Source organism: Callithrix jacchus, chromosome 5 (genome assembly GCF_049354715.1).
Source record: "Callithrix jacchus isolate 240 chromosome 5, calJac240_pri, whole genome shotgun sequence".
NCBI classification, from domain to species: domain Eukaryota; kingdom Metazoa; phylum Chordata; class Mammalia; order Primates; family Cebidae; genus Callithrix; species Callithrix jacchus.
The window spans coordinates 12319668-12342517 of record NC_133506.1 but is presented as its reverse complement, the minus strand read 5'-3'; the positions used below and the strand labels follow the sequence as shown (position 1 = coordinate 12342517).

At 43.7% G+C, this 22850-nt stretch overlaps 1 protein-coding gene and 1 non-coding gene across 11 annotated transcripts in view; one reads left to right on the top strand and one right to left on the bottom strand.

The window, feature by feature from the left end:
* Positions 1–22850, top strand: part of SLC23A2 (solute carrier family 23 member 2) — a 140304-nt gene that overhangs the window by 101360 nt on the left and 16094 nt on the right. For all 10 annotated transcript variants that reach the window (XM_078371321.1, XM_035298317.3, XM_035298311.3 and 7 more), the window contains 6 exons: positions 5370–5458; positions 6454–6524; positions 7410–7591; positions 16677–16797; positions 17286–17442; positions 21286–21433. In XM_078371321.1, coding sequence (XP_078227447.1) covers positions 5370–5458; positions 6454–6524; positions 7410–7591; positions 16677–16797; positions 17286–17442; positions 21286–21433 — 768 coding nt within the window. The remainder of the gene's footprint in view (positions 1–5369; positions 5459–6453; positions 6525–7409; positions 7592–16676; positions 16798–17285; positions 17443–21285; positions 21434–22850) is intronic.
* Positions 22171–22299, bottom strand: LOC118154355 (small nucleolar RNA SNORA31). Its single transcript, XR_004744222.1, has one exon. It is a non-coding gene; the product is annotated as a small nucleolar RNA SNORA31 (small nucleolar RNA).

Genomic DNA, 22850 nt, shown 5'->3' with positions numbered 1-22850 from the left:
TTATCATCTCCCTGCATCCACTGTCCAAAACACTTGATAGATTGATAGACATAGTTTTTTTAAATGTCACCTCTATTGAGGGACAAGAGACATGCGGTAGAATTCAGCCTTAAACTGTGTAGTTAGTTGAGCTTATACCATACAGATGGTATAAGCTCACAGAATCACATCACCAGCACCACGATCTACTGATAGAACTATACAGGCTACTTTCCAACAGTTCAACAGATCAGTGGATGGATGAATGGATGAATGGATAGATACAGTAAATGACAGAACATGTTAATTAAGAAAACGTTTTTTTTTGACACATTATGTCTTTCTTTTCTTTTTCTTTTTTTTGGAGGGGGAGGGGATGGAGTCTCGCTCTGTTGCCCAGGATGAAGTGTAGTGGCATGATCTCAACTCACTGCAACCTCTGTCTTCTGGGTTCAAGCGATTCTCCTGCCTCAGCCTCCCAAGTAGCTGAGATATAGGCACCCACCACCATGCCTGGCTAATTTTTGTATTTTTAGTAGAGACGGGGTTTCACCATATTGGCCAGGCTGGTCTCGAACTCCTGACCTTACATGATCCACCCACCTCAGCCTCCCAAAGTGCTGAAATTACAGGCATGAGCCACTGTACCTGGCCTTGCTTTTCTTTAAAAGTGCTTGGTACACACACTCCTAGTGGTAGATTCAATAATGAACCTATAGCTCCTCAAAGCCAAACCTGTTACATCACTTAGGGATTATTTTTTCAAAATGTTTTACTGAGTTTTACATCTCAAGTCAATGTTCATTTGACAATGCAAGGTTTTGTACCAACTTTGGTTGTCGTCTAGGTAGATTAAGGAAGCCAGGCACAGAGTATATATGCTCTGTGTTGGTGAATTTCGTTTTTGTTTTGTTCATTTTCATTAAGTTTAGTTCTGGGCAGATACTGTTTGTACCTTCATGGTGCTTCCCATCGAAACCATTCATCAGCTTTTGAACTTTCTCCGATGGCACCAGAGGAGGACTGGAAGCCCCCCAGCATCTGGAGGCGTATCTGGGTGAATCATGAAAACCCATGCACATTTCGCCCCCAACTCTGAATGATTTTAATCTAATCATCTCTCTATTCCAAATTCGCAGTCAAAATCAACTCGTCAAAAAGGCTTAACCTCTTATTTTTAGTTTACTAGAATTCCTTTCTGAGAATATTGGTAAATAGCTCCTTCAATTCATTAAGTGTTCATTGGTACTGGGGATACATGGTGTGTAAAGATGGTGGGTGAAGCCTATCCGCTTCTGCTATTGGGAGACCCCTGCCTCAAGATTGAGATGGGCAGGACAGCTCGCGGGGAGTGTACCAACCAACACAGACAGCAGCAACCTGAGGAAGGGAGCAGATAGAGGCTGGGTGCATGTGGAGACTTGATTCAGGCTGGCTCGTCATGTGAGCCAATGCCAAAGAGAGGTAAAAAGCAAAGACATAGAAAAGAAAAAAAAAAAAAGCAAAGACAACGCACAGAGCCATGCCACAGTCTGTTGGAATATCCTCTGTTGCTTGGTTCCTTCCATACTGAGAATAGCTTCAGGGTTAAGGTCACCCCTCCCAGTTCGCCTCCAGTGGTCCTTTCAGAGCAGGCCCTTCACTCGTGTTCCTCTTGCTGCAGGAAGAACACAGGGGACATTTGTCATCCGGTCCCCACTGACCTTCACCACATGAGCTCCCTGTGCTTTCTCCCAAGTGGAGAATCTGCGGTCCTCTGAGGGTTCCTGGGTTTGTCCTGTGGCTCTTGTTTTGCGCCTCTCCTCTCTCTGCCCTTAATATCCATAACCCCCACACATGTGGCAAAGCACTTCTCGTACTTTAAGACCCACTCAAGTGACGGCACCTGCAGAGCCCCATGACATTTCACACCGTCACATCACTGTCCCTCATATGTGATCATAATTAGTGTCTTCATGCAGCAAAAACAGAAGGGCTCATGGCGTGTTTTCCATTGTCTGTCTGCTTATAATTGTGCCTATGTCAAGCAGTACCCAAGAATGTTTATCAGGTGACAAAATGATAAATCCCTTTACCTGGCATAGGGGTTTTCAGTCTCTGCCACCCCTAGAAGGCACTGTTGAAAATGCAGATTTGGTGCCACCCACCCCTGAATCTGGCTAACCAGGATGAGATGCAGAAATTTCCACATTTAACCAGCACTCCCAGAGAATCCTGAAGCAGCAACCTGGTAACTTGGGAGGTGACTTGCAGAAATCTTGACAAAATGTCTCAAGTTATAGGGAAACACATTACAGATTCAAAGGAGATCCTGGAATATTTATTTATCTATCTATTTATTTATTTATTTTGAGACAGAGTTTTGCTGTTGTTACCCAGACTGGAGTGCAATGGCACGATCTCGGCTCACCGCAACCTCCGCCTTTTGGGTTCAAGCAATTCTCCTGCCTCACCCTCCCGAGTAGCTGGGATTACAGGCACGCACTACCATGCCCAGCTAATTTTTGTATTTTTAGTAGAGACGGGGTTTCACCTCGTTGACCATGATGGTTTTGATCTCTTGACCTCATGATCCACCCGCCTCGGCCTCCCAAAGTGCTGGGGATTATAGGTGTGAGCCACCGCGCCCGGCCGATCCTGGAATATTTATTGGAGGAGGTGATATTTTCTCTGTGCTTTAAATGACAAATAGTATGAAGGAGCTAGTGAGAGACACCAGGCAAGGAGCGGGGTTCAGGTTACCTGGGCATGGGGGAGCCTCTGGCAGGGTTTTGAATAAAGTAAGGACTTGCGGAGGTTGCTTAGGTTCTTCTGCTGTCCTGAGGCAGGAGCATGACATGGGATCTCCTCATGAGAAAGATGCTGGTCTGCTCAGGATTTTGTTTTTTTAAACTAATACTAGTGACCACTATTAACTGTGAGCGTTTGTAGCTGCAGACATCCACTGCCTCTTCACATATTTAAGATATATTTTCCCTGTAGACAGTTCAGAAAAACTTGCTTTGTAAAAGGCCAACAGTAAATATCCTGTGCTTTGTGTAAATATCCTGCTGAGCTCTACCATGGTAGCGTGAAAGCAGCCGTAGACCATGAGTAAATAAATGACTGTTTTTTGTTACAGTACAGCTTTACTTACAAAAACCAGTAGCACCCCAGATCTGGCCCAGTGGCTGGTTTGGCAGCCCCTGGTGTAAAGAAAAGCACAGTTCACTATATTTCCTTTCCACTAATTAGTACAAAATAAAAGAGCAGGCAGTATTCTTGGCCTGAGGAGACCCACCTGGGTGCCTGAGGTTTACGTGGTCACATGAGTACAACAGGAGCCGTGTTGTGGATGCAGAGAGAACTGAGAATCGACCAGCATCACACTGGACAAGCACCTAAATAAGCCATTTTTTCATCTTCAGTTGTTTTCTTGAAAAGTTGGTTTTGTTAATTGTGATCTAGGGAAGCTCTCATTTGTTTAATGTGTTCAAATGCTCTTGTTGCAACTGTCCCTAAGAATGTTTCAGTCAAGCCAGTGACAGAGTCCACACTTAGTACTGGCGTCTTAACAGCTTGTGTCAGGTGGTGTTTGCCTGACTAGATGTGAACACGTAATGCTGGCATGAGCAGCCCCTTTGAGATCATCTCAGGAGACGTTTTCTGTCGTCGCCTATTTCAGAGGAACCCAGGACCCCAACAGCATGCCAATAAGCGAGTGTCTTTGCGGCAGCGCTCTCGTGACTTTTAGTGCTAGTTAAGCCATCAGATGCTCTGATGAAAGGTGCCCAGGTCAGATGCCAAGGTCAGGTTCAGACTGAGGTCTAACTGAGGAGTGGAAGCCAGATACAGTCTTTCCTTTTGCCATTTCCAGTGACTTACCAATGTAGTGTGATGTGTGATGGCCATTCCTAAGGATAAAATCTCTAAACGCAGTTCACTATTCGTATTCCATTGCCTTAGGATGCATTGCTTAAAATCTGAAACCGTAGTAAACCAGGTGGCATTTGGACCATTCCTTCCGTCCCTAATTAAATGCTGTCCTTTCAGTACAGTCCTGAAAATTTGTGCTTACGGAATGCTTAAAAGTCAGTGTTTTCCCTTTGCCGTACATTCCCACTTCAGGTGACCTTCACTTCCGCTATCCTCTGGGCCCCTGTGGCAGGTAATTATAACTGGATGGTTGTTGAAGGGCATGCCCATGGGAGTGGCCATCAGCAATGCATCTGGTTTGTACGGTATAGCCTGCCTACGTGCCTTAAAACCAGCACCCTGCCTGCTCTGGGTTAATGTCATTGCATGATTAAACAGCCAGGAGAGCGTCTGTAACAAGGAAGTCTTGAGCTCACTGGCTCAGAATGGTGTGTGCTGGGCTCTGGACTTGCATCGAGGCTGCTTGTCCTTTAGCCAGAGACAGTTCGATTTCTCAGTCCAGCTCCTGTTTCACTGTGGGTAGGACTTGCTGCCAGACAGCTCAGAGGGAGGGATGCGTCCCTGCCTCACTGGCAAGGCTACTGACCAGGCTTCCTGGGGCATTTCAGGATTTAGATGTGTGAGATTTCCTAGCTCTGAAAATAGGAGGAGCCAGTTTAATGTTTTACCATCAAAATTATATGAAAAATAGTGATTAAGTTTTCATGCTAACCCATAAAGCCACCTTAATGTGACTTATCTAAAATGCTGTACATTTCCATTAAAAAATGGTCTTTTTGAATAGCTAACAGGTTCATGAAGTCAATATGAAAATATCTAAAATATAATCAAATCATGTCATTTGAGGATCTCTGCATTTAGTTTGAGGATGTGGGCAGCAAATTTAATGGAGATTTCTGCAAGTTTTCTCGGCCCTTTAAAATATGTTAGAATATCTTTAAGTATTTTTTTGATTAAGCAGAATATTTATTATATCTGCTATTGTCTTTTCCTTAATCTGTGATTAAGGCAGGTTTTGATTCACAAAATGAAACAACGGAAGGAATTTTTTTCCTGTGATAACCGATAAGAATTTAAAGGGAAGAGGAGGGAGGTAAAAAAGCAGAAATGCACTGAATGTTTAAAAAGTTTATAAGCTCAGTAGGAAAGAGGGAAGCCCAAATGCCTGCAGTCCCCCACCTGCAAGAGGAAAGGTGGTGATGGCAGGGACCAGTGTTGGGGTGTTGGCACTGACCATGGGGCCCACCCTGGAGCTGCCTGGATGGGAGGAGAGTGGCAATGGGGAGGATGAGGAAGCCACTGGCTGTGGCTGCATGGCACAGGAGACCTTTGCAGACTGGGGCTTTTTCTTCTAGGTGTGCCTGCATTTACTCATGTGCTGTATGTCTATGGAAAAGACTGTTAAGCTGTCAAATAGTGAACTACTTCGGTAGTTCCCGATGCCGTGATCATGGTTTTGGTCTCGTTTCTTTTAGGTTACCCCTGTTTCAGGCCAGTGCTTTTGCATTTTTGGCCCCTGCTCGAGCCATCCTGTCTTTAGATAAATGGAAATGTAACACCACAGGTAATTGCAGTTATTTCCACATATGTCATTGGGGTCCTTTAAAGCAGGTGTAAAGGGAGGCCTGGACATGCTGCCCTCAGCAGCGCTAAATCCTTTCTGGAATTATGGACAAAGCACACAAACCCACAAACAGCTTAGAATGCTCCAATCTGTGGATCGTGTCTGTCTCTCTCTTTCTATCCACTTGTTCATCCCTAACCCTAGAGCAAGAAAGGATTAGAATTGATCTCATTTCTCTATGTTAATGAAATTGACAAACATGGAAACGGAATAGAAAAATATTTGTGCTATTTTTCTGCCTCTCTCTTCAGTGGATTTTATGACCCACCAGTAATCACTTTCCTTGCTGCGTCAGCATCCCTTCTCTGAAACATCTTTGCTTTTTAAGGATCTAGCTACTGTGGTTTGCTGCAAATGACTTTCATTCCCCTTCCTTAGTGATTGCAAAGATCCTTAAGGAACCTGATAAGGTCAGGAAAAGATAGGGAATTTGAGAAAATCAGAGTCAGACCTGTCCTGTCAAAAATACAATTACATTTTGACCTTCTAGGAGCAAAGTTTTCCAGCCTTCGTTTCCTTCCTTGCTCCTAGGAGTTACTTTGTGACCATTGATTTGATCTGGGAACTGGAAAAGACCCTCTGTTTTATCTAAGTTTTTCAGACCTCAGTCCAGCAACCTTGCTGTCGGGCATTTCAATGAGGTGTGTGCAAAGGTTGGTTTTTTTGTGTGAGGCTGGTGCTAGTAACGTGTATCACCACTTCAGTTAGCTTTTGACAATTTGGGGAGCTCTCAGTCGATGAATTCATTTCGTTAAATTAACGTTTGAGGATCCACCTTTCAATAAGATAAGCTGTCCTGTTGGAGGTTGAATTGGAGGATGGGATTGACATAAATATAATAAAAACAGGGAGAAGATTCTGCTTAAAGGGTAAAATGAATATGCCATGTGAGACATCAGTTTCACTCCAAGAAAAACTTTGTTTTTGTTTTCAAGATGTTTCAGTTGCCAATGGAACAGCAGAGCTGTTGCACACAGAACACATCTGGTATCCCCGGATCCGAGAGGTAAAAGACAAGCATTCTCTGCTTTTGGCATCTTCATTTTTCTTCTCAGCTTCACTGTTGGTTGACCCAAGAAATCGCATTTGCTTTACTGGGTCCTTCTTTTCTTTTTCAATTACTGATAATGTTTATTTCTCTTGTTAAAGTAAATGTAGTTAAGCAACACTCTAAAATAAAGCAATATGGAAATGCTTTGAGCAACCAGAAGGAATGGTTTTCCCCCTCACCCACAGACCTGGCCACACACCTGCCAGCACAACTAGCTGAGGTTCGTGGCTCACTGGACAGAGCTACAGAGGCTCATCATCGACAGAATTGTTCACTCTGGCCTCAGTGTTTGCCTCTGTTGGTTGAAAGAACTAAAGATATTTGTCTGCCAAAGTGCAATTGAACAGAAGCAGATAGGAAGTACAGCTGACAGTGTATTAATGTTTTCCCAAACCTGTTAGATAATTCACCGTCAGTTCAGAATGAGCACAGATGTGGCCATTCTGCACACTGAAAACATCCCTTTCGAATTTTTGTCAGAACACTGTCTTGTTGATGTCCTGAGGGGTGCTCATTCTTTAAAGCTGAAAATCTTTGTGCTGCAGTGTTCCTCTAAGGCTGGTCTTAAAATGTTGTGTTTCTTCAATGGGAATTATAAATTTTTGCCTGCATCATTTAGCAGTGGAAAAGGCACGTGGGCTTTGTGTCCCGGGCCCATTTCTGTAATACACCTGTATCAGGAATGCAGGCCCCAGTTAGCACTCACTGAAGTTTCTTGTCAGGTTAGATGATATAATAACTTGTTGCCTTGCAGAATTATCAGTTGTGGTTGCGGGTAACATTCTGAGTGTGCAATGTACAAGCAGCTCACGCCTGTGTCTATGCCATCTCTCGTTGCAGATCCAGGGGGCCATCATCATGTCCTCACTGATAGAAGTAGTCATTGGCCTCCTAGGCCTGCCTGGAGCTCTACTGAAGTACATCGGGCCCTTGACTATTACACCCACGGTGGCCCTCATCGGTCTCTCTGGTTTCCAGGCAGCGGGGGAGAGAGCCGGGAAGCACTGGGGCATTGCCATGCTGTAAGTGGAAACTTCTCCCCTCGTCCCACCACTGTGGGGCAGCCTTTAGGAATATTCACACAGACTTCAGGAGATCATGTTTTGGAATAATAAGAATGGTCTGACAGTTTCAACTTTATTTGCTTCATGCTAGGGAACAGTCAAAGGGTTTTTGACCCAGAGGTTGGAAATTGGCATGCAGTTGAGGTATTACAAAGACAGACTTAGCAGCAATATGAAGACAGTGGGTTGTAAGGTTTTAAGCTTTGGTAAGGTGGTGGCGCCATTTGTTCTTGACTTTTGAGGTCTTGCCAAGTCTCATGAGCATGAATTGACATACTGAGAAGCCAAATTTTTATATCATGAGACTCAAAAATGCTTCCAGACTGGCAGCAGTCTGGAGTATTTCCAGAGAAGTCGTAGGAAAGATCTGTTGGCATTGATGATGTGACTCTTCTGCCCAGGCCACACTGGGCTCTGCACTCCTGGCAGTGGGTGGGTGAGGGACATTGTTTCTGCCAGGGTCCTGGTAGTCATTGCCTGTCCTTTCATATAGAAATCACATCCATCAAAGATGCCCCTTGCCCTTTAAGTAAAGTTAACACTTTGTGTTAATGAAGACATATGGGAATTTGATAATATCACTGATGATTAGAGTCACAGAACTCTGTGTAATACAGATTCCACATTCTCTGTGTGTCTGCAGAGCATGTTTAAGAACTGATCATATGCAGGTATATGGTTCCATTACTCTGGAATTTAACCAGCCAGTAAAATTCCTAAAACAAAATAAGTCATCACATATGAGAGGATTCTTCATTTGTTTTGTTTTGTGAAATGTTCTGCAATTATTTAATAACAGGTGGTATTTATTGATCTTTTACTATGTATCAGTCCTTTATATAACACTTGTATAGAAAAAAATTTTTTAAAATGAAAAAATTAAAAAAAAAAAAAAACACTGTATATAGTATCAGATAAGGTACATCCTACTGTTACCCCATTTAACAGCAGAGGACACTGAGCATCATGATGTAATGTTATTGCCCAGAGTCACAGTGAGTTAAGTGGCCAAGGTGGGTTTCAAAACCCAAGTGTTAGAAATTAATCTGAACCCATCACTCTCAATCCTGTTCTGTATATTAGAACATGATGTACAAATAAAGTGAACCATAGCAGAATTGTTATCTACACATTACAAATTAAGGTGTGTGAAAATATCAAGTTTTTTTCCTTTAAGCAAGACTTGAAGGAGGCACACCTCATACATGAGCATGAAGAACATGAATACCCAATCATCATGCTTATCCAACTTTTTTTTTTTTTTGAGACGCAGTCTCGCTCTGTTACCCAGGCTGAGTGCAGTGGCCCTATCTTGGCTCACTGCAACCTCAGTCTCCCAGGTTCAAGCAGTTCTTCTGCCTTAGCCTCCCGAGTAGCTGGGACTACAGGCACCAACCACCATGCCTGGGTAATTTTTGTATTTTTAGTAGAGAAAGGATTTTATCATGTTGGCCAGGCTGGTCTCAAACTCCTGACCTCAGGTGATCCACCTGCCTCAACCTCCCAAAGTGCTGGGGTTACAGGCATACGCCACCATGCCCAGCCCAAAATTGTTCTTAATATTCTTATTTCGCCAAAGGTTGGTCAAAACATTCTTCACACAAGCAGAGGTGGGAAGATGGCATGTAAGAATATTCTTCCAGCGAAATTTAATTAATGTCAAAATGGATAAATTGTAGGTATAGTACAGTAAAATTAGAAACCAGTAACAAAAGGTTGAACAAAACCCCCAAACCACTTAGAAGCTTAAAAAAAAAAAAGAGTGTTAAAAATCACTCTCAGAGAGGAAATTGAAGCTTTACAATTAATTACTGATAGTTTAGGAAATGATGGCAAGAGCAGCTGTAGTCACACTTAGTAGCCAGAGTTGTTCTTAAGGAAATCCATAACCTTTAAAGCAAACAGAGTACATGAGGAATTTCAGTGGCTAAGAAAAGAGGACAAAAAAAATGAACCTAGTAAAAGCAGGGGAAATGAATTAAAGATACTGAAAATGTGAAACAAATAGAAGGTATAAATCTAAAAGCTGGTCTCTTAAGAGGAGGCAATCCCAATATATACAAACTTCTGGCAAAGCTAAGCAGGATAAGAGGATGCCTTTGCACATAGATCTGCCACAGAGCTAGTCAGAGGGAGCTAAACTGTTACCTCCCCCAAATTAAAACAAAAAGTAAGAAAATAGTGGTTTTCAGAAAAGCCTAAGTAACCAAAATGGACTCAGCTTCGCTCTTATGTCTTAGTATTGGAGCATCTCTGAACTTGATCCTGCCTGGCCCCTTCTCTCCATGCACTTCCCCCGAGATCTCACCTAGTACATGGCACCCACGCATCTCTTTGATGGTGGATATTTCTGTGGAAACTTGTAGTTCGGACCCATGAACTCCAGATTTACAGATCCAGCCCCCAGCTTGCCCTCTCCACTTGCTGTTACACAAGACATCTCCAACTGTAAATGAACAAAAACAACAAAAATCCCCAGACTTTTGATTCTTTTCCTGCCCCCCAAGCCAGTTTCTTCTGCCTTCCTCCACAGCTGTGCTCCCAGTTGCTTCAGCCAGAAACACCGTATCTGCTCTTGAGTCTTCCTTTCCCCCCGTCCCAAATACAGCCCATCTTGCCCTTCCTCCTCCAGAACAAATTCTGAACCTGTTCTCTTCTCCAGGCCTTCACTGCTGCCTCCCTCTGGAGGAGGGGGCCTCACCCTTGGCCATTGATTCCTCACTGCCCCCAGTTTCTCCCTCATGTCTCCCAGGTGTCCTCCTCTGTCCCCTCCTTTTGAAACATCAGTTAGACACAAGCTAGAATTCTAGAAGCTTTGGGGTCATCTTGTTGTTCCAATGTCTGGAACCTCATGTGCTGCCCTTGCTGGATCTGTATGCATCTCTTGGCCTGGACATCTGGGGCCTTTTGCATTGGGCACCCAGACATGCAGAGGTAGGACATGATCTTGAACTATTTCCATGCCTTCCTCCACTCCACCCTTACTTGTCTCTTTCTGGAACCTCTTCTTGACTCCTCCTGGACCCTTCCTCTTTCCTCTCCTGTTTTCTATCTCTAGGTTATTTTCTCTATTTGTAGGAATTCTCCTTTGCTTTATCTCTTATTTCTTCTGCCAAGATCGTCATTTACACTCTCTTCTGGGTCCTCGGGCTGTCAGCTCTGTGAGGGCAGGGCTTGTGCTCTGGGTGGGTCACCTTGGTACCCCCAGCACCTGCCCCTCCCATGGCTGAGCTAGCGCTCAGTGAGCAGGTTGTGGACGAATGCAGGGAAGCCCAGGAAGCCCAGTAAAACCATGACCACAAGAGCGGCCAAGATAGTTGCTGAAGGACTCTGATTCCTAAGAGAATCCCTAGGCCCAAATGGTTAGACATTCAGTTTTCAAGGAAGAAAGAACATATGCACTGTTTAAACTGTTTCAAAGCTCTGTGAAAAGAGGGAAGGAAACTCCCCAGCCAATCTTAGTGGCAAATTCTGACTGAACTAATACCAAAGGAGAACCATGAACCATTATTTTCTTTCTTGGGGTTTTGTTAAAAAACAAAAAAAATCCTGAGCCGATGGATGTTTGGGGCACATTCCAAGCTATGAGCCCTGCGTTCAGATGTCTTCAGGTAGCCTGCTAAAGTTCAGCATCATTCTCTACTGTAAGGCTCCTTGCAATCTTTAAAAATGCAAGTGTGCAGAAGAATCTATTCACCTTCAGAAAAGGGTCTTCGCATCCAGCCCTGTCTTAAATGCCACATCTCTAAGCACATCTTGACAGACTGTTCCTTAGAACGTTGTTTGGGAAGAGGCTGCTACAGATAACACACTGAAAGAACAATACAGAATGTGTCATTCCAAGAATTCACAGATGATCAAATATTAGAAAATGTGTTGAAATCAATCGTGACTCCCTGGTAGATTTTATTTTTAAATTTTCAGACAGGGTCTTACTTCATCACCCAGGCTGGAGTGCAATGGTGCGATCTCATCTGACTGCAACCTCTGCCTCCTGGGTTCAGGCAATTCTCATTCCTCAGCCTCCCAAGAGTGGCTGGAACTACAGGGTAGATTTTATTAATCAGCTCTTATTGATAAAAAACTACGGTACTAGTCCCCTCCTTTAAATTTTATTTTTAAAATTCAACCTATGTTCTTGTTGTAAACTTAGCAGTGTGAGAATAGAAGGATTTTTTTGTTTGGGGTGCCAGGGGGAACAAAGTTTTGCTCTTGTTGCCCAGGCTGGAGTACAGTGGGGCAATCTCGGCTCACTGCAACCTTCGCCTCCCGGGTTCAAACAATTCTCCTGCCTCAGACTCCTGAGTAGCTGGAATTACAGGCATCCACCACCACACCCAGCTAATTTTTTATATTTTTAGTAGTGACGGGGTTTCACCATGTTGCCCAGCCCATGATCCACCCGCCTCAGCCTCCCAAAGTGCTGGGATTATAGGCGTGAGCCACTGTGCCCGGCCGAATAGAAGGATTTTATGTGTAAGATAAAAATGCCTCATATTTAAATGATGAAAGACTCAAACCAATCCTGTCTTTTGAAGTCAGGAAATTAAATAAGCTTGTTTATTATCACTGGTATCATTTAAAGTTGTTCTACATATATGCTAGTCAAGGTATAAAACAAGAAAGTAAAATAATGTAGATCCATACCACAAACATCAGAGAGGAAAGGGGTTGGTGACTTTCCTGCAGAGGAATTAAACACATTCCACAGCTTCATAAATAATACTGTGGTCCTGGGACGGGGATAGACATTGGTAGAGCAGCGTAAGAAGGGTGGAAATGGAAAAATAAATATTTGGTATAGATGGCAGTCATATTTGAAACCAGCGGGGAATGGACAAATTGTGTAGGAAAAACTAAATAATTATTTTGGGGAAAAAGACTCTTAAATACCAAATTATATTTCAGTTATATTAAAGACTTAAATATACAAAATAACCTTAAAGTGCTAGAAGAAAACCTAAATAACTATGTAATCCTAAGGGAACGAAGATCTTTCTTAAAGAAGATATTGAAAAGAGAAAGGTTGATAGATTTTACTCTTGATGCATTTAAAACATCAAAAAACACTGAATTAAAAACAAATCTGGTGCAGTGGCTCATACTTGTAACCCCAGCACTGTGGGAGGCTGAGGCAGGCAGATCACTTGAGCTCAGGAGTTCTCAACCAGCCTGGCCAACATGGTAAAACTCCGTCCCTAATAAAAACACAAAAATTGGCCAAGTTTGGTGGCAGGTGCCTGTAATCTCAGCTACTCAGGAAGCTGAGGCACAAGAATCGCTTGAACCCAGGAAGTGGAGGTTGCAGTGAGCCAAGGCTGCGCCACTGCACTCCAGCCTGGGCAACAGAACAAGACTCTGTCTTTAAAAAAAAAAAAAAAATCTGGGAAAATATTTATAAAAATGTCACAGAAAGGCTAATGTTCCTAACTTGTAAAGAGTTCTACTGGTTAATTTAAAAATGAGAGGATCCCAGCGGAGTAATGGATGAAGGGTGTGATAGGAGTAGCCATTTAGCAAAATAGGAACTATACCTAGCTCATTAATGTGTGAAAAAGATTTATCCTCCCAATGTGTTAAAATGTATATTATCCACATGATTCTATTGGAAATGAGAGCGAATAAGTTTGCACAAACTAAGTCACTCCAATAGAGATAGAGGTTAGAGACAGATCCTCAGGGGAGCATGAGCATAGCCAGTCAGTGGCTGCTCTTCCTAGCACAGTACATAGTGCATTGGTAGAATCTACATTTTAAAACTTACTTTTTAATTTACTTTTCTTATGGAAAATTTCAAACCTATTCAGAAGTAAAGAGAGTTTAATTAACCTCCACATATCAATACCAGGCACTCCAAAACAGTATATTTTTATCTACATCCCACTGTTTTCCATCCTCCTCCAATTCAGTTAAATTCTAGGCAGTTGAAATTTAACAGTAATTAAGCACAGAAATCTAAAGTAAAATAATAGTCCCCTCCTACTCCATCTCTCAAAAGAATCTCACAATTGTTAACTAGTAAAAAATTTAGTTTTTATCCTTCCATAATTTTATATTTTTAAGCAAATAAGTACAAACTAGCATATACGCAGCTTCAATATTATTTTATTTTATAATTTGTTTTTACCCCAATAATTTGTTGGGTTTGCTTCTCCAAGACAGCATGTTTAGATTGATCTCTTTCTTTCTAAAGCTGCACAGTGTTTAATAATAAAGGTCTATAATTTATTCAGCCATTTCTTTTTTTTTTTTTTTAAGACAGAGTTTCGTTCTTGTTACCCAAGCTGGAGTGCAATGGCGTGATCTCGGCTCACCGCAACCTCTGCCTCCTGGGTTCAGGCAGTTCTCCTGCCTCAGCCTCCTGAGTAGCTGGGATTACAGGCACATGCCACCATGCCCAGCTAACTTTTTGTATTTTTAGTAGAGATGGGGTTTCACCATGTTGATCAGGATGGTCTCAACCTCTTGACCTTGTGATTCACCCACGTCAGTCTCCCAAAAGTGCTGGGATTACAGGCTTGAGCCACCGCGCCGGGCCTCAGTCATTTCTTAATTGATGCTCATGCATGTCGCTACTAAATTTTTGCTACTGCCAAAAAATGCTAAAATGCATACCTCCGTGTGTAAAGATTGAGTATTAGAAGCAGTGATGATACAGTCGATTAAAGCCGTTTATATTGCTTCTGATGTCATACAGTATGGGAATTGTTATACAAACTGTGGTATGTCCCTAAAACTGAATGCTAAGCAGTCACTAAGGTGCTGATGCAAATCTCTGTCTGATGAGGTGGAAAAGTGTTCTTAGTATTAACAATAGGTGCTGAGGCAGGTCAGGAAGCTACATAAAGCAGGATCCCAATTTGGGTTAGATAATGACCTCCTGGGGACAAGGAAGTTAACAATCTGTCTTCCTCCAGCACCCAGCAAATATCCAGGGATGGAAAGCCATTCAGAACAGACACACCACAATATTACGTGATTTTATTACTCAAGGGGGGATTATGGATGATTTTTAGGGTTTTATCTTTCTCTTTTAAATTTGTTCTACAATTGAGTATGCATTACTTGCATAAAATTTTAAAATAAGTTAACAAAGGTAACGGTGAGGCGGAAAGCAACCAGTGGAGTACACAGCAGCCCATCCTGAGAACCGGGGCTACGCTTCATCCCTTTGCTCATTTCAAATGTGTGGACATGGGTAGGTCTGCACCTCTAAGCCCCTGCCTCTCTGTTACAGGGGTGCCCACCCTCAGGTGTATTTGAGAATAAAAATAAACTTGAAGTAGACAGGTTTTAGAGCAGAAAGAGTCATGTTCATCTGCTGCCTAATCTACTTTCTAAATTGGAGTTGTCAGATTTGGGCCGGAGATCTGGGTGTCCCTCCTCAAATTCTGTGAGGGCTCTGTTCCCTCTTAAATGTGCAGGTGTGTTGCCCGAAATAATGTGACATAAACAGCAGACTTGGGGCATCTTTAGAGCTCCTAATAATCACTCCAAAACATATAAGTAGCATTTATTTTTTCCAAACATGAAAATTGTGTGTAGGTCTAACTTTAAAGTATTCCAGTTTTAGTATCCCTCGTTATCATATTGCTTTTTGTTAAACTTCACTATCCCAGAGGAAGTGAAGTAACATGGGCACTGTGTGTGTTTTCAACCTTGAACTGATACTAGCAGTGGCCCCAATTGATCACCAGTTCACCGAAGCAGTACCTGAGTTGTCAGGGAGGCCCATGGAGCAACGTGTGCCTTTTCTCCAGCTGGGCTGCCATCCACGCCTCATTAGGAATGTGACAATGGAGTCACACTTGACCAGCTGTCGATGGAGCTAATGATTCCATCTCAGCAATTGGAACTGTGCCCAAGAACAATTAAGCTTAGCTTTAACTGAGAACCCACTCTTTCTGCCAGCTCTACCTCAGGTCGTAAGTGAGAGAGCAAGACCACGTGGAGACTGAGGTGCATTGTTGTGCACCGTTTTTGTTTCGATGATAAGTAAATCCACCCAGGAGGATGGGACGTGACCCCACACCTGCCAGCCACATAGGACACCAGACCGATGTCATGGACTGGTGTGTCAGGAAGTGCCGTGGTCCTGCTGTGGCAGGGTCAGCGTCTGCTGCTGCCTTCCATAGCACTTAGTGCAGTTCAGTCAGGATTGTGAGGCTCAGAGGGGAGGGACTTCCGGAGCCCGGCCTCCCTGCCCTGTGACCAGCGTGGCTAGAGTTCCGAGTTTGTTTCAAGCCATGGAGCTAGATTCCTTTCCCCCCAACCCTGCCACCCTTACTGTGTGATCTTGGACCTCTGGCTTTGTTTCTGTACAAAGGGGACGGTCATGGAAGCCACCCCATAAGGTTGAGATGATGCACAGGAAGACATTAGTATAATGTCTGGCATGCAGCAGCCTCTCAGGAATGTTATTAATACTGAATTCTGAATTCTACTGGATCTAGTTTTCTTAAGTAGTGAAGCTTTACTTTTCGCTCTTTTAAAAGTAATTTATTCTTGTTGTAAGTAAATTGGAAAATACAGAAAAGTGGGAAAACCAGTTGCAAATCATATAACTACCCGAAGAGAATCCCTGGGAGAACTTTGGATCATGTCATTCTTACCTGTTTGTGTGCGCATGCAGTAGATTCTCGGTTTGCTTTGTAGGTAATTCATAGTTGCAGTCTTACAGTCTTTGTTGCATCTGGCATCTTTCCCCTTACACAGTGTAAGCTTTTCCCATCAATGTGTACATTCTTTGGGTTTTCTTATTCTATTCAGGAAAAGCTGTCCTAAGGTATTTACATCACAATTTCATCTCCGTATCAAGAAATGCTAGGCAAATTAGTTGTAACATCTTCCCCAAAGTAGTATTTCCAAAAGATGTACATTCCAAGAGATGTACTATTTCTCAAATAGTAGTTCAGAAGACTAGCAGCTTTCTAGGTAAATGAATTGAACACATACAGTCAATTTTGTCATAGAGGCTTCAAGTGTTATTTTATAACAAAGACGTAACAGCCTTTGACCTAGTTTGTTTTCTTTCTCTCTTCAGGACGATATTCCTAGTATTACTGTTTTCACAATATGCCAGAAATGTTAAATTTCCTCTCCCGATTTATAAATCCAAGAAAGGATGGACTGCGTACAAGTTACAGCTGTTCAAAATGTTCCCTGTGAGTAGCTGACTTCTTCCCCTGCTGACATTTTTGCCTTTGGTTCATATGTAAGAGGATCAAGTAAAGGGAGGGTTTTAAGAAGGCCCCGCTTCGGGGACCATGTCTGTGCAGAGACATCAGGGTACAAATGACCACTCAGATCATCTTAGACTTAAAGGTTCTGATTCTGAAATGGGAGCACATCCGCTTAGCAGTGCCAAAGGAATGGGACATTGTCCTTGGGACTGAGTGAGATTTGACTTCACGTGGCCTCTGCGGACATGATATCCATTCTTGTTTTACTAGCCAGACTTTGGAAAGGGTAAGACAAATTTAACTGAATGAAACTGCTCTATCAGTGAGATTCCATTCAAGGAAGAATAGGTCTGCAAAGTATTGGCGATAGTGGGCTCTGGGGGTGATGTTCAGACCGTGGGAAAGGGGTGTTTTTCATCAACACCTGGGAACCATGCTGGCCTGACAGAGCTTCCCCTTGACCATTCCAGATCATCCTGGCCATCCTGGTATCCTGGCTGCTCTGCTTCATCTTCACAGTGACAGATGTCTTCCCTCCCGACAGCACAAAGTATGGCTTCTATGCTCGCACGGATGCCAGGCAGGGTGTGCTTTTGGTAGCCCCGTGGTTTAAGATTCCATACCCATGTAAGTATTCTGATGGCTAGAGGGGTCAGGAGCCCAGGAGGGCCCAACTGAGAGGGGTTGGAAGTTGGCAGAACAGCCTTCTTTGTCCCAAAATGTCCCCTGGAGGTCTTGCCATTCTGGTCAGGAGAGGATTAGACAGCAAGAAAGGGAGGCCCTGTCCCCAGAGGGCAGAAACCAACACACACAGACTGACCGGCTCCCTTCTCAGATTAGCTAGCTCTCTTTTGGCTCTGCTAGGACGAAATCCTGGACAAGAGGTCTCTTGCCAGCTTTGAGCTCTGGTGGCCAGAATTTGAGGGCAGCTGCTTAGAAAGGCAAGTATAGAGCTGCTTGGTCCCAGTGCTGCCAAAGTGGAAAGACGTGAGTGGGAACAGCCTGGGGATTAGTAAGCAACCTGCTCAAGCACAATGGAATTTATATAATCTCTTAATGGGCAGCTATAATCTTTTAAATTTGGTCAGAGCTGTAGAGGTAAGTTGATAGTCACTAATGGCCAAAAGCTGTATCTTAATTTGAGTGTTGGGTAACTCCTTGGGGGTGAGAATACATTCCCCAGCTGGGGGTGTTGCCTGGACTCACGGCTAGCCCCGTCTAGGTGATCCCAGTGGTTGTTACATGCTTGGTTCCATTGTGAAGACTCTAGTCCCAGCATTTGGGTTTTTATTAGATTTGGAGCCTGAGCTCAGTCAGGTTCAGCCTACTTCTTTCCCTGTTTAACTATCTTATTTTCATTTTTTATAATGACAAGGAGAAAAAGTGAGAGAAGCCAAAAATTTTAAGGTTGGGTTAAAGGTGACTGCTCTGATCATGTTGAATGATGAGTGTTGGCTGTTCCTTTTGTTCTCAACGCACTTAGGAAAGCTTTAAAGAGTTTCATCTTTCAGGCTGGGCTTGCCTGTAATGATGCCAAGCACTTTGGGATGCTGAGGTAGGCGGATCGCCTGAGGTCAGGAGTTCAAGACCAGTCTGGCCAACATGATGAAACCCCATCTCTACAAAAATACAAGAATTAGCCAGGCATGGTGGCGGGTGCCTGTAATTCCAACTACTCGGAGGCTGAGGTGGGAGAATCACTTGAGTCTGGGAGGTGGAGGTTGCAGTGAGCCGAGATCGTGCCACTGCACTCCAGCCTTGGGTGACAGAGCAAGACTCTATCAAAAAAAAAAAAAAAAGTTTCATATTTCTAAAATAACTTTCTCATCGGATTGTATGGTCTAAGTACGATAAACATACCTATCCTTTCTCCGAGAAAGAATGTGCATGGTTCATGTACACACCTATAGTCTGAGATAAAATGAAATTTCAAACTAGTTGGTGAGGCACTCAGGGCGAGGCCAGGAGAAGCCGGGGTAGCGGATGAGTAGAAGCCCCCAAAGCACATATAGGGTGGTCTTTTGCCTGTGCAGGCAGCTCCCAAGGTGGGCGCCAGTAGGAGCACAAGCTGGGCTGTCCAGGAGAGGCAGAGCTGTACAGGTGCTGGGGCCAGAGAGAGTTTCCTAGGGCCCATGGGCCACGCACAGGATGGCAAAACTTAGTGGACAGAGCACCCGAGGTTGTGCTGGCCGGGAGTGAGCACATAGGGCTCCTGGCCTGCCAAGGGCTGGTGCGGTGCCAGAGCTTCACTGTTAAGTATGGAGCTAGAAAGCCACCCCAGGGATATAGTCCCACGGTGTACATATGTAGTACTCTCCAGTGCTTTGCCTTAATCCAGAGAGATGCTTTCAAATACCTGAGCAGTGCTTTTCAGTCTGTAGTACGCTAGGACTGATTATTAATATAATACAGATTTCTTGTCCAAAATGTCAGCAGTGCCGAGGCTGAGAAACCCTGCTGTCAAGTAACAAACTAAATGAAAGTTTCTTGGTAAAAAGAGATATGAAATAATGGATTCAAGACAGAGGGCTGGAATCTAATGAGGTCTTTAAGGGGCGGGCGGGATATATATGAAGGAGAAAAGATCAAAACAAGAATCCCCCCTGGAAATCAAGACAGGAAACTGAAACCAGAATACTGCAACAGTAACAAGGTAACAATATAAAAGATTTAGTAAAAGCAAAATGTTGCTTGGTGAAGAAGACCTCTGAATGAGGAAAGTGGATTCCAAATCAACCTGGAGCTGCTCTGGTGAGCAGGCCTCTTGCTGGTGCATGGGATGTGCCGAGCCACCTGCGTACCTTGTACCCCTTACTGAGGGCTGCCTCTGTATCCCCTGGCCGCTCCCACGAGTGAACCAGCCCAAGACAGGAGCAGTTCTGCCCTTAACTGCACTCCAGGCTTATTCTGCACATCTGACTTTGTATCCTCTTTCTCTTTCCAATCCAATGGTTGCTCTAGGCTACTTACAACACAGGCCAGACCCCTCTGGGTGGCTTAGATGGCTTTTGGAACTCTTCCAGAACTTGCCTCCTGCCCCCTGACCTGCATGAGAGCTCTGTGTCCACCAGAACGCCCACCTCTTTCATCTCCCTTCCCCAGAACTCCCCACCCCTGGGGGACACCTCCATTCCTACCTCCTCCTCAAATCCTCCCTGGCCAGGGCCTGACTTTGCCTTTTGCTGACGTCCTCCCTTACACTCCTTGTGACCCAGCTCGGCTTGAATTCATTTGAAGTGGAGCCATTGCCCTCTCCCCAGATCTTTTGGAGCGTCCTGTTCCCGGAGCTGCATTGTTGGCTCCTGAGTGAGAGACCATGTTTTAGCCCTCGTTCTTTTTCCACTGTGCTTCCTGCTTAGTGGGTGTATTATAACTAATGCTTCAAGAGAAGAAGGGCTAGCTCCTTTATCAAAGGAGGCTGTTCATTCTCACATTGAAAGAGACCCATGCTTTTTATTAAGTAAGATTTATAGCTTTCAAGTCCAAATTAATATTCTTTTAAAGAAAAAAAATATCAAATGAAGAATTAAGTGAACGCAGGACTTAAAATGAAGTTGCAGTGGGGCCTCACTGCTTTCTGAAATGAAAGTATTTAAGTTCCTATAACATGGTTTATGATTTAAAAATAAGGTTCTGGTATTATAATAGAGAAGGACTGTCCATACCTTATGGATGCTTTACTGTCGGGATTTAAATTTAACTGGTGATTCCTCACTGCTTTTTCACTAGGCAGCAGCCCTGGGGAAGGCCACTGTTTCTTTATACCCTGCTCTGTATAGCAGGGCTATAAATCCCTCATACAAATTTCCCAACACAGCAGGCCACTTTCACTTGTTATTTAGTAGATACTGAGTGTGGCTTAGAAGCAAGAAAGAGAAGCCTTCCTTCTCTTTATTGGGCCTCTTCCAGCCCAATAATATCTTCTTATTTTTTTTTCTTATTTATTTATTTTTGAGATAAGAGTCTTGCTCTGTCACCTAGGCTGGAGTGCAGTGGCACGATCTCAGCTCACTGCAACCTCTGCCTCCCAGGTTCAAGAGATTCTCCTGCTTCGACCTTCTGAGTAGCTGGGATTACAGGCATGTGTCATCACAAAATTTTTTGTATTTTTATTAGAGATGGGGTTTCACCGTGTAGGCCAGACTGGTCTCGAACTCCTGACACCATCTACCCACCTCAGCCTCCCAAATTGCTGGGATTATAGATGTGAGCCACTGTGCCCAGCCATGATGGTCTTCTTTTAAATAAAGACACAGTGGGGATCAGTCCTCTTTATGGCCATCTTCATCTGACTCAGCACCTGTCCCAGACATTTGGTGCTTAAGATTTTAAAATGAACAGTTTCCATGAGCTTCAGAATCCGAGTGGATCTTGTAGAGTCCTCCAGCGTTCAGAAGGACTTTGGGTAACTGGGCCTGGTCACTTTTGCTTGCCCCTCTGGGGGCGTTCATGGTTGTTTTCCTCCCACAGTTCAGTGGGGACTACCCACCGTGTCTGCAGCTGGTGTCATTGGCATGCTCAGTGCTGTGGTCGCCAGCATCATCGAGTCTATCGGTGACTATTACGCCTGTGCACGGCTATCCTGTGCCCCACCGCCCCCTATCCACGCAATAAACAGGTATGTTCCTGAGAAGATGAGTTCCCGAGTCGTCTTGTTACTTTGTTCTTAGGTTTAGATTACCTTGAAGACAAAACCAAGAGTTTCAGCAGGAGCCAGCCAAGCAGCAGGACTCCAGTGGCTGTTTGTCTTTGGACACATCACTGCTCTTTTTCACTTTCATTTTCCTCCTTGTTCATGACGTGGAACAGAATTCCTACCCTTCCTTAATTGCAGTGACATCAAACAACACTGCAAAACCACTGGAAGCCTGAAGTTCAAAAAACACATGCCAAGCACTGCACTTGTTCTTCACTTGTTTTTTTTTTTTTTTGGTGTGTATGTGCATCATTTGGAGATCACACACACACACACACACACACAAAACAAGACAACAGAGGATCAAAAGACGTGTATATATGTATGTATGTGTGTGTGTGTGTGTGTATATATATATATATATATATGGCTGTGTTTTTTTTTCCATAATCTGAAAATTTTCTTCAGAGCCAAACAAGCTCTTTACTGTTTACAGCGTTGCTGTTGTTGTTTTGTAAAGACCTGGAGTGTTACCGTGTTGCCCAGGCTGCACTGCAGTGGCTATTCACAGGCACAATCATCATGCACCACATGCTCAAACTTCTGGGCTCAGGCGGTCCTCCCACCTCCAGCCTCCCGAGTAGCTGAGACTACAGGTGTGCACCACCTTGCTTGGCTATACAGTGCTGTTTAGACGTTGCAAAAATTACCTGTTTTCTCCCTGTGTTTCCCCATCCAATCTTGGCTGCCACAGTCAGACAGACAGAAAGCACAAGGATACTTTTTCTCTCCTGTGTAGTGGAAACCGTAGCAGCAGGCTGTAACTGCTCCAGGCCTATCAGTTAGATACATTCCACCTGTCCCCAGGGCTATGCACTGTGTAATCTATGCACAGTTACAGTTTATATAAATAGGGACAGGAATAGCAGAAGTGAATGAAATCTGTGAAATCTAGGGTTTATGAACTATGGGGTTTATGATCTCAAAATACTTGGTCTTTAGCTTTGGGAAGTTGTTAGATAATTGCCCCTGAAGAGTCTGCAGAGAAAAGAAAGCCCAGATCCCCTCCTGTTCTTCAGCCAGCTCTGCCACCCCAAAGGGGACTATATGTGATGAGATCAGTGGGCTGGTTTGGCATGTCTTGCCTTGGCTCTATTAGGGGGCTTCCAGTCCTGATGTCCACATTTTTTTCTCTAATGGAGCTGCTGGATATGATTAAATACCCACATATCAATATGTTTAAAAGTGTCAGTACCTATGAAATTATAAAACATTTCCTTCCTGATGAAACTGGATTTAATAGTAAAATATCACATCAGTGTTTTATTTCCATAGATGGCCCATGTTTGTCTTATACCCCAACAGATGGCTTTATTTTCTGGCTAAAATCCTTTGCTTT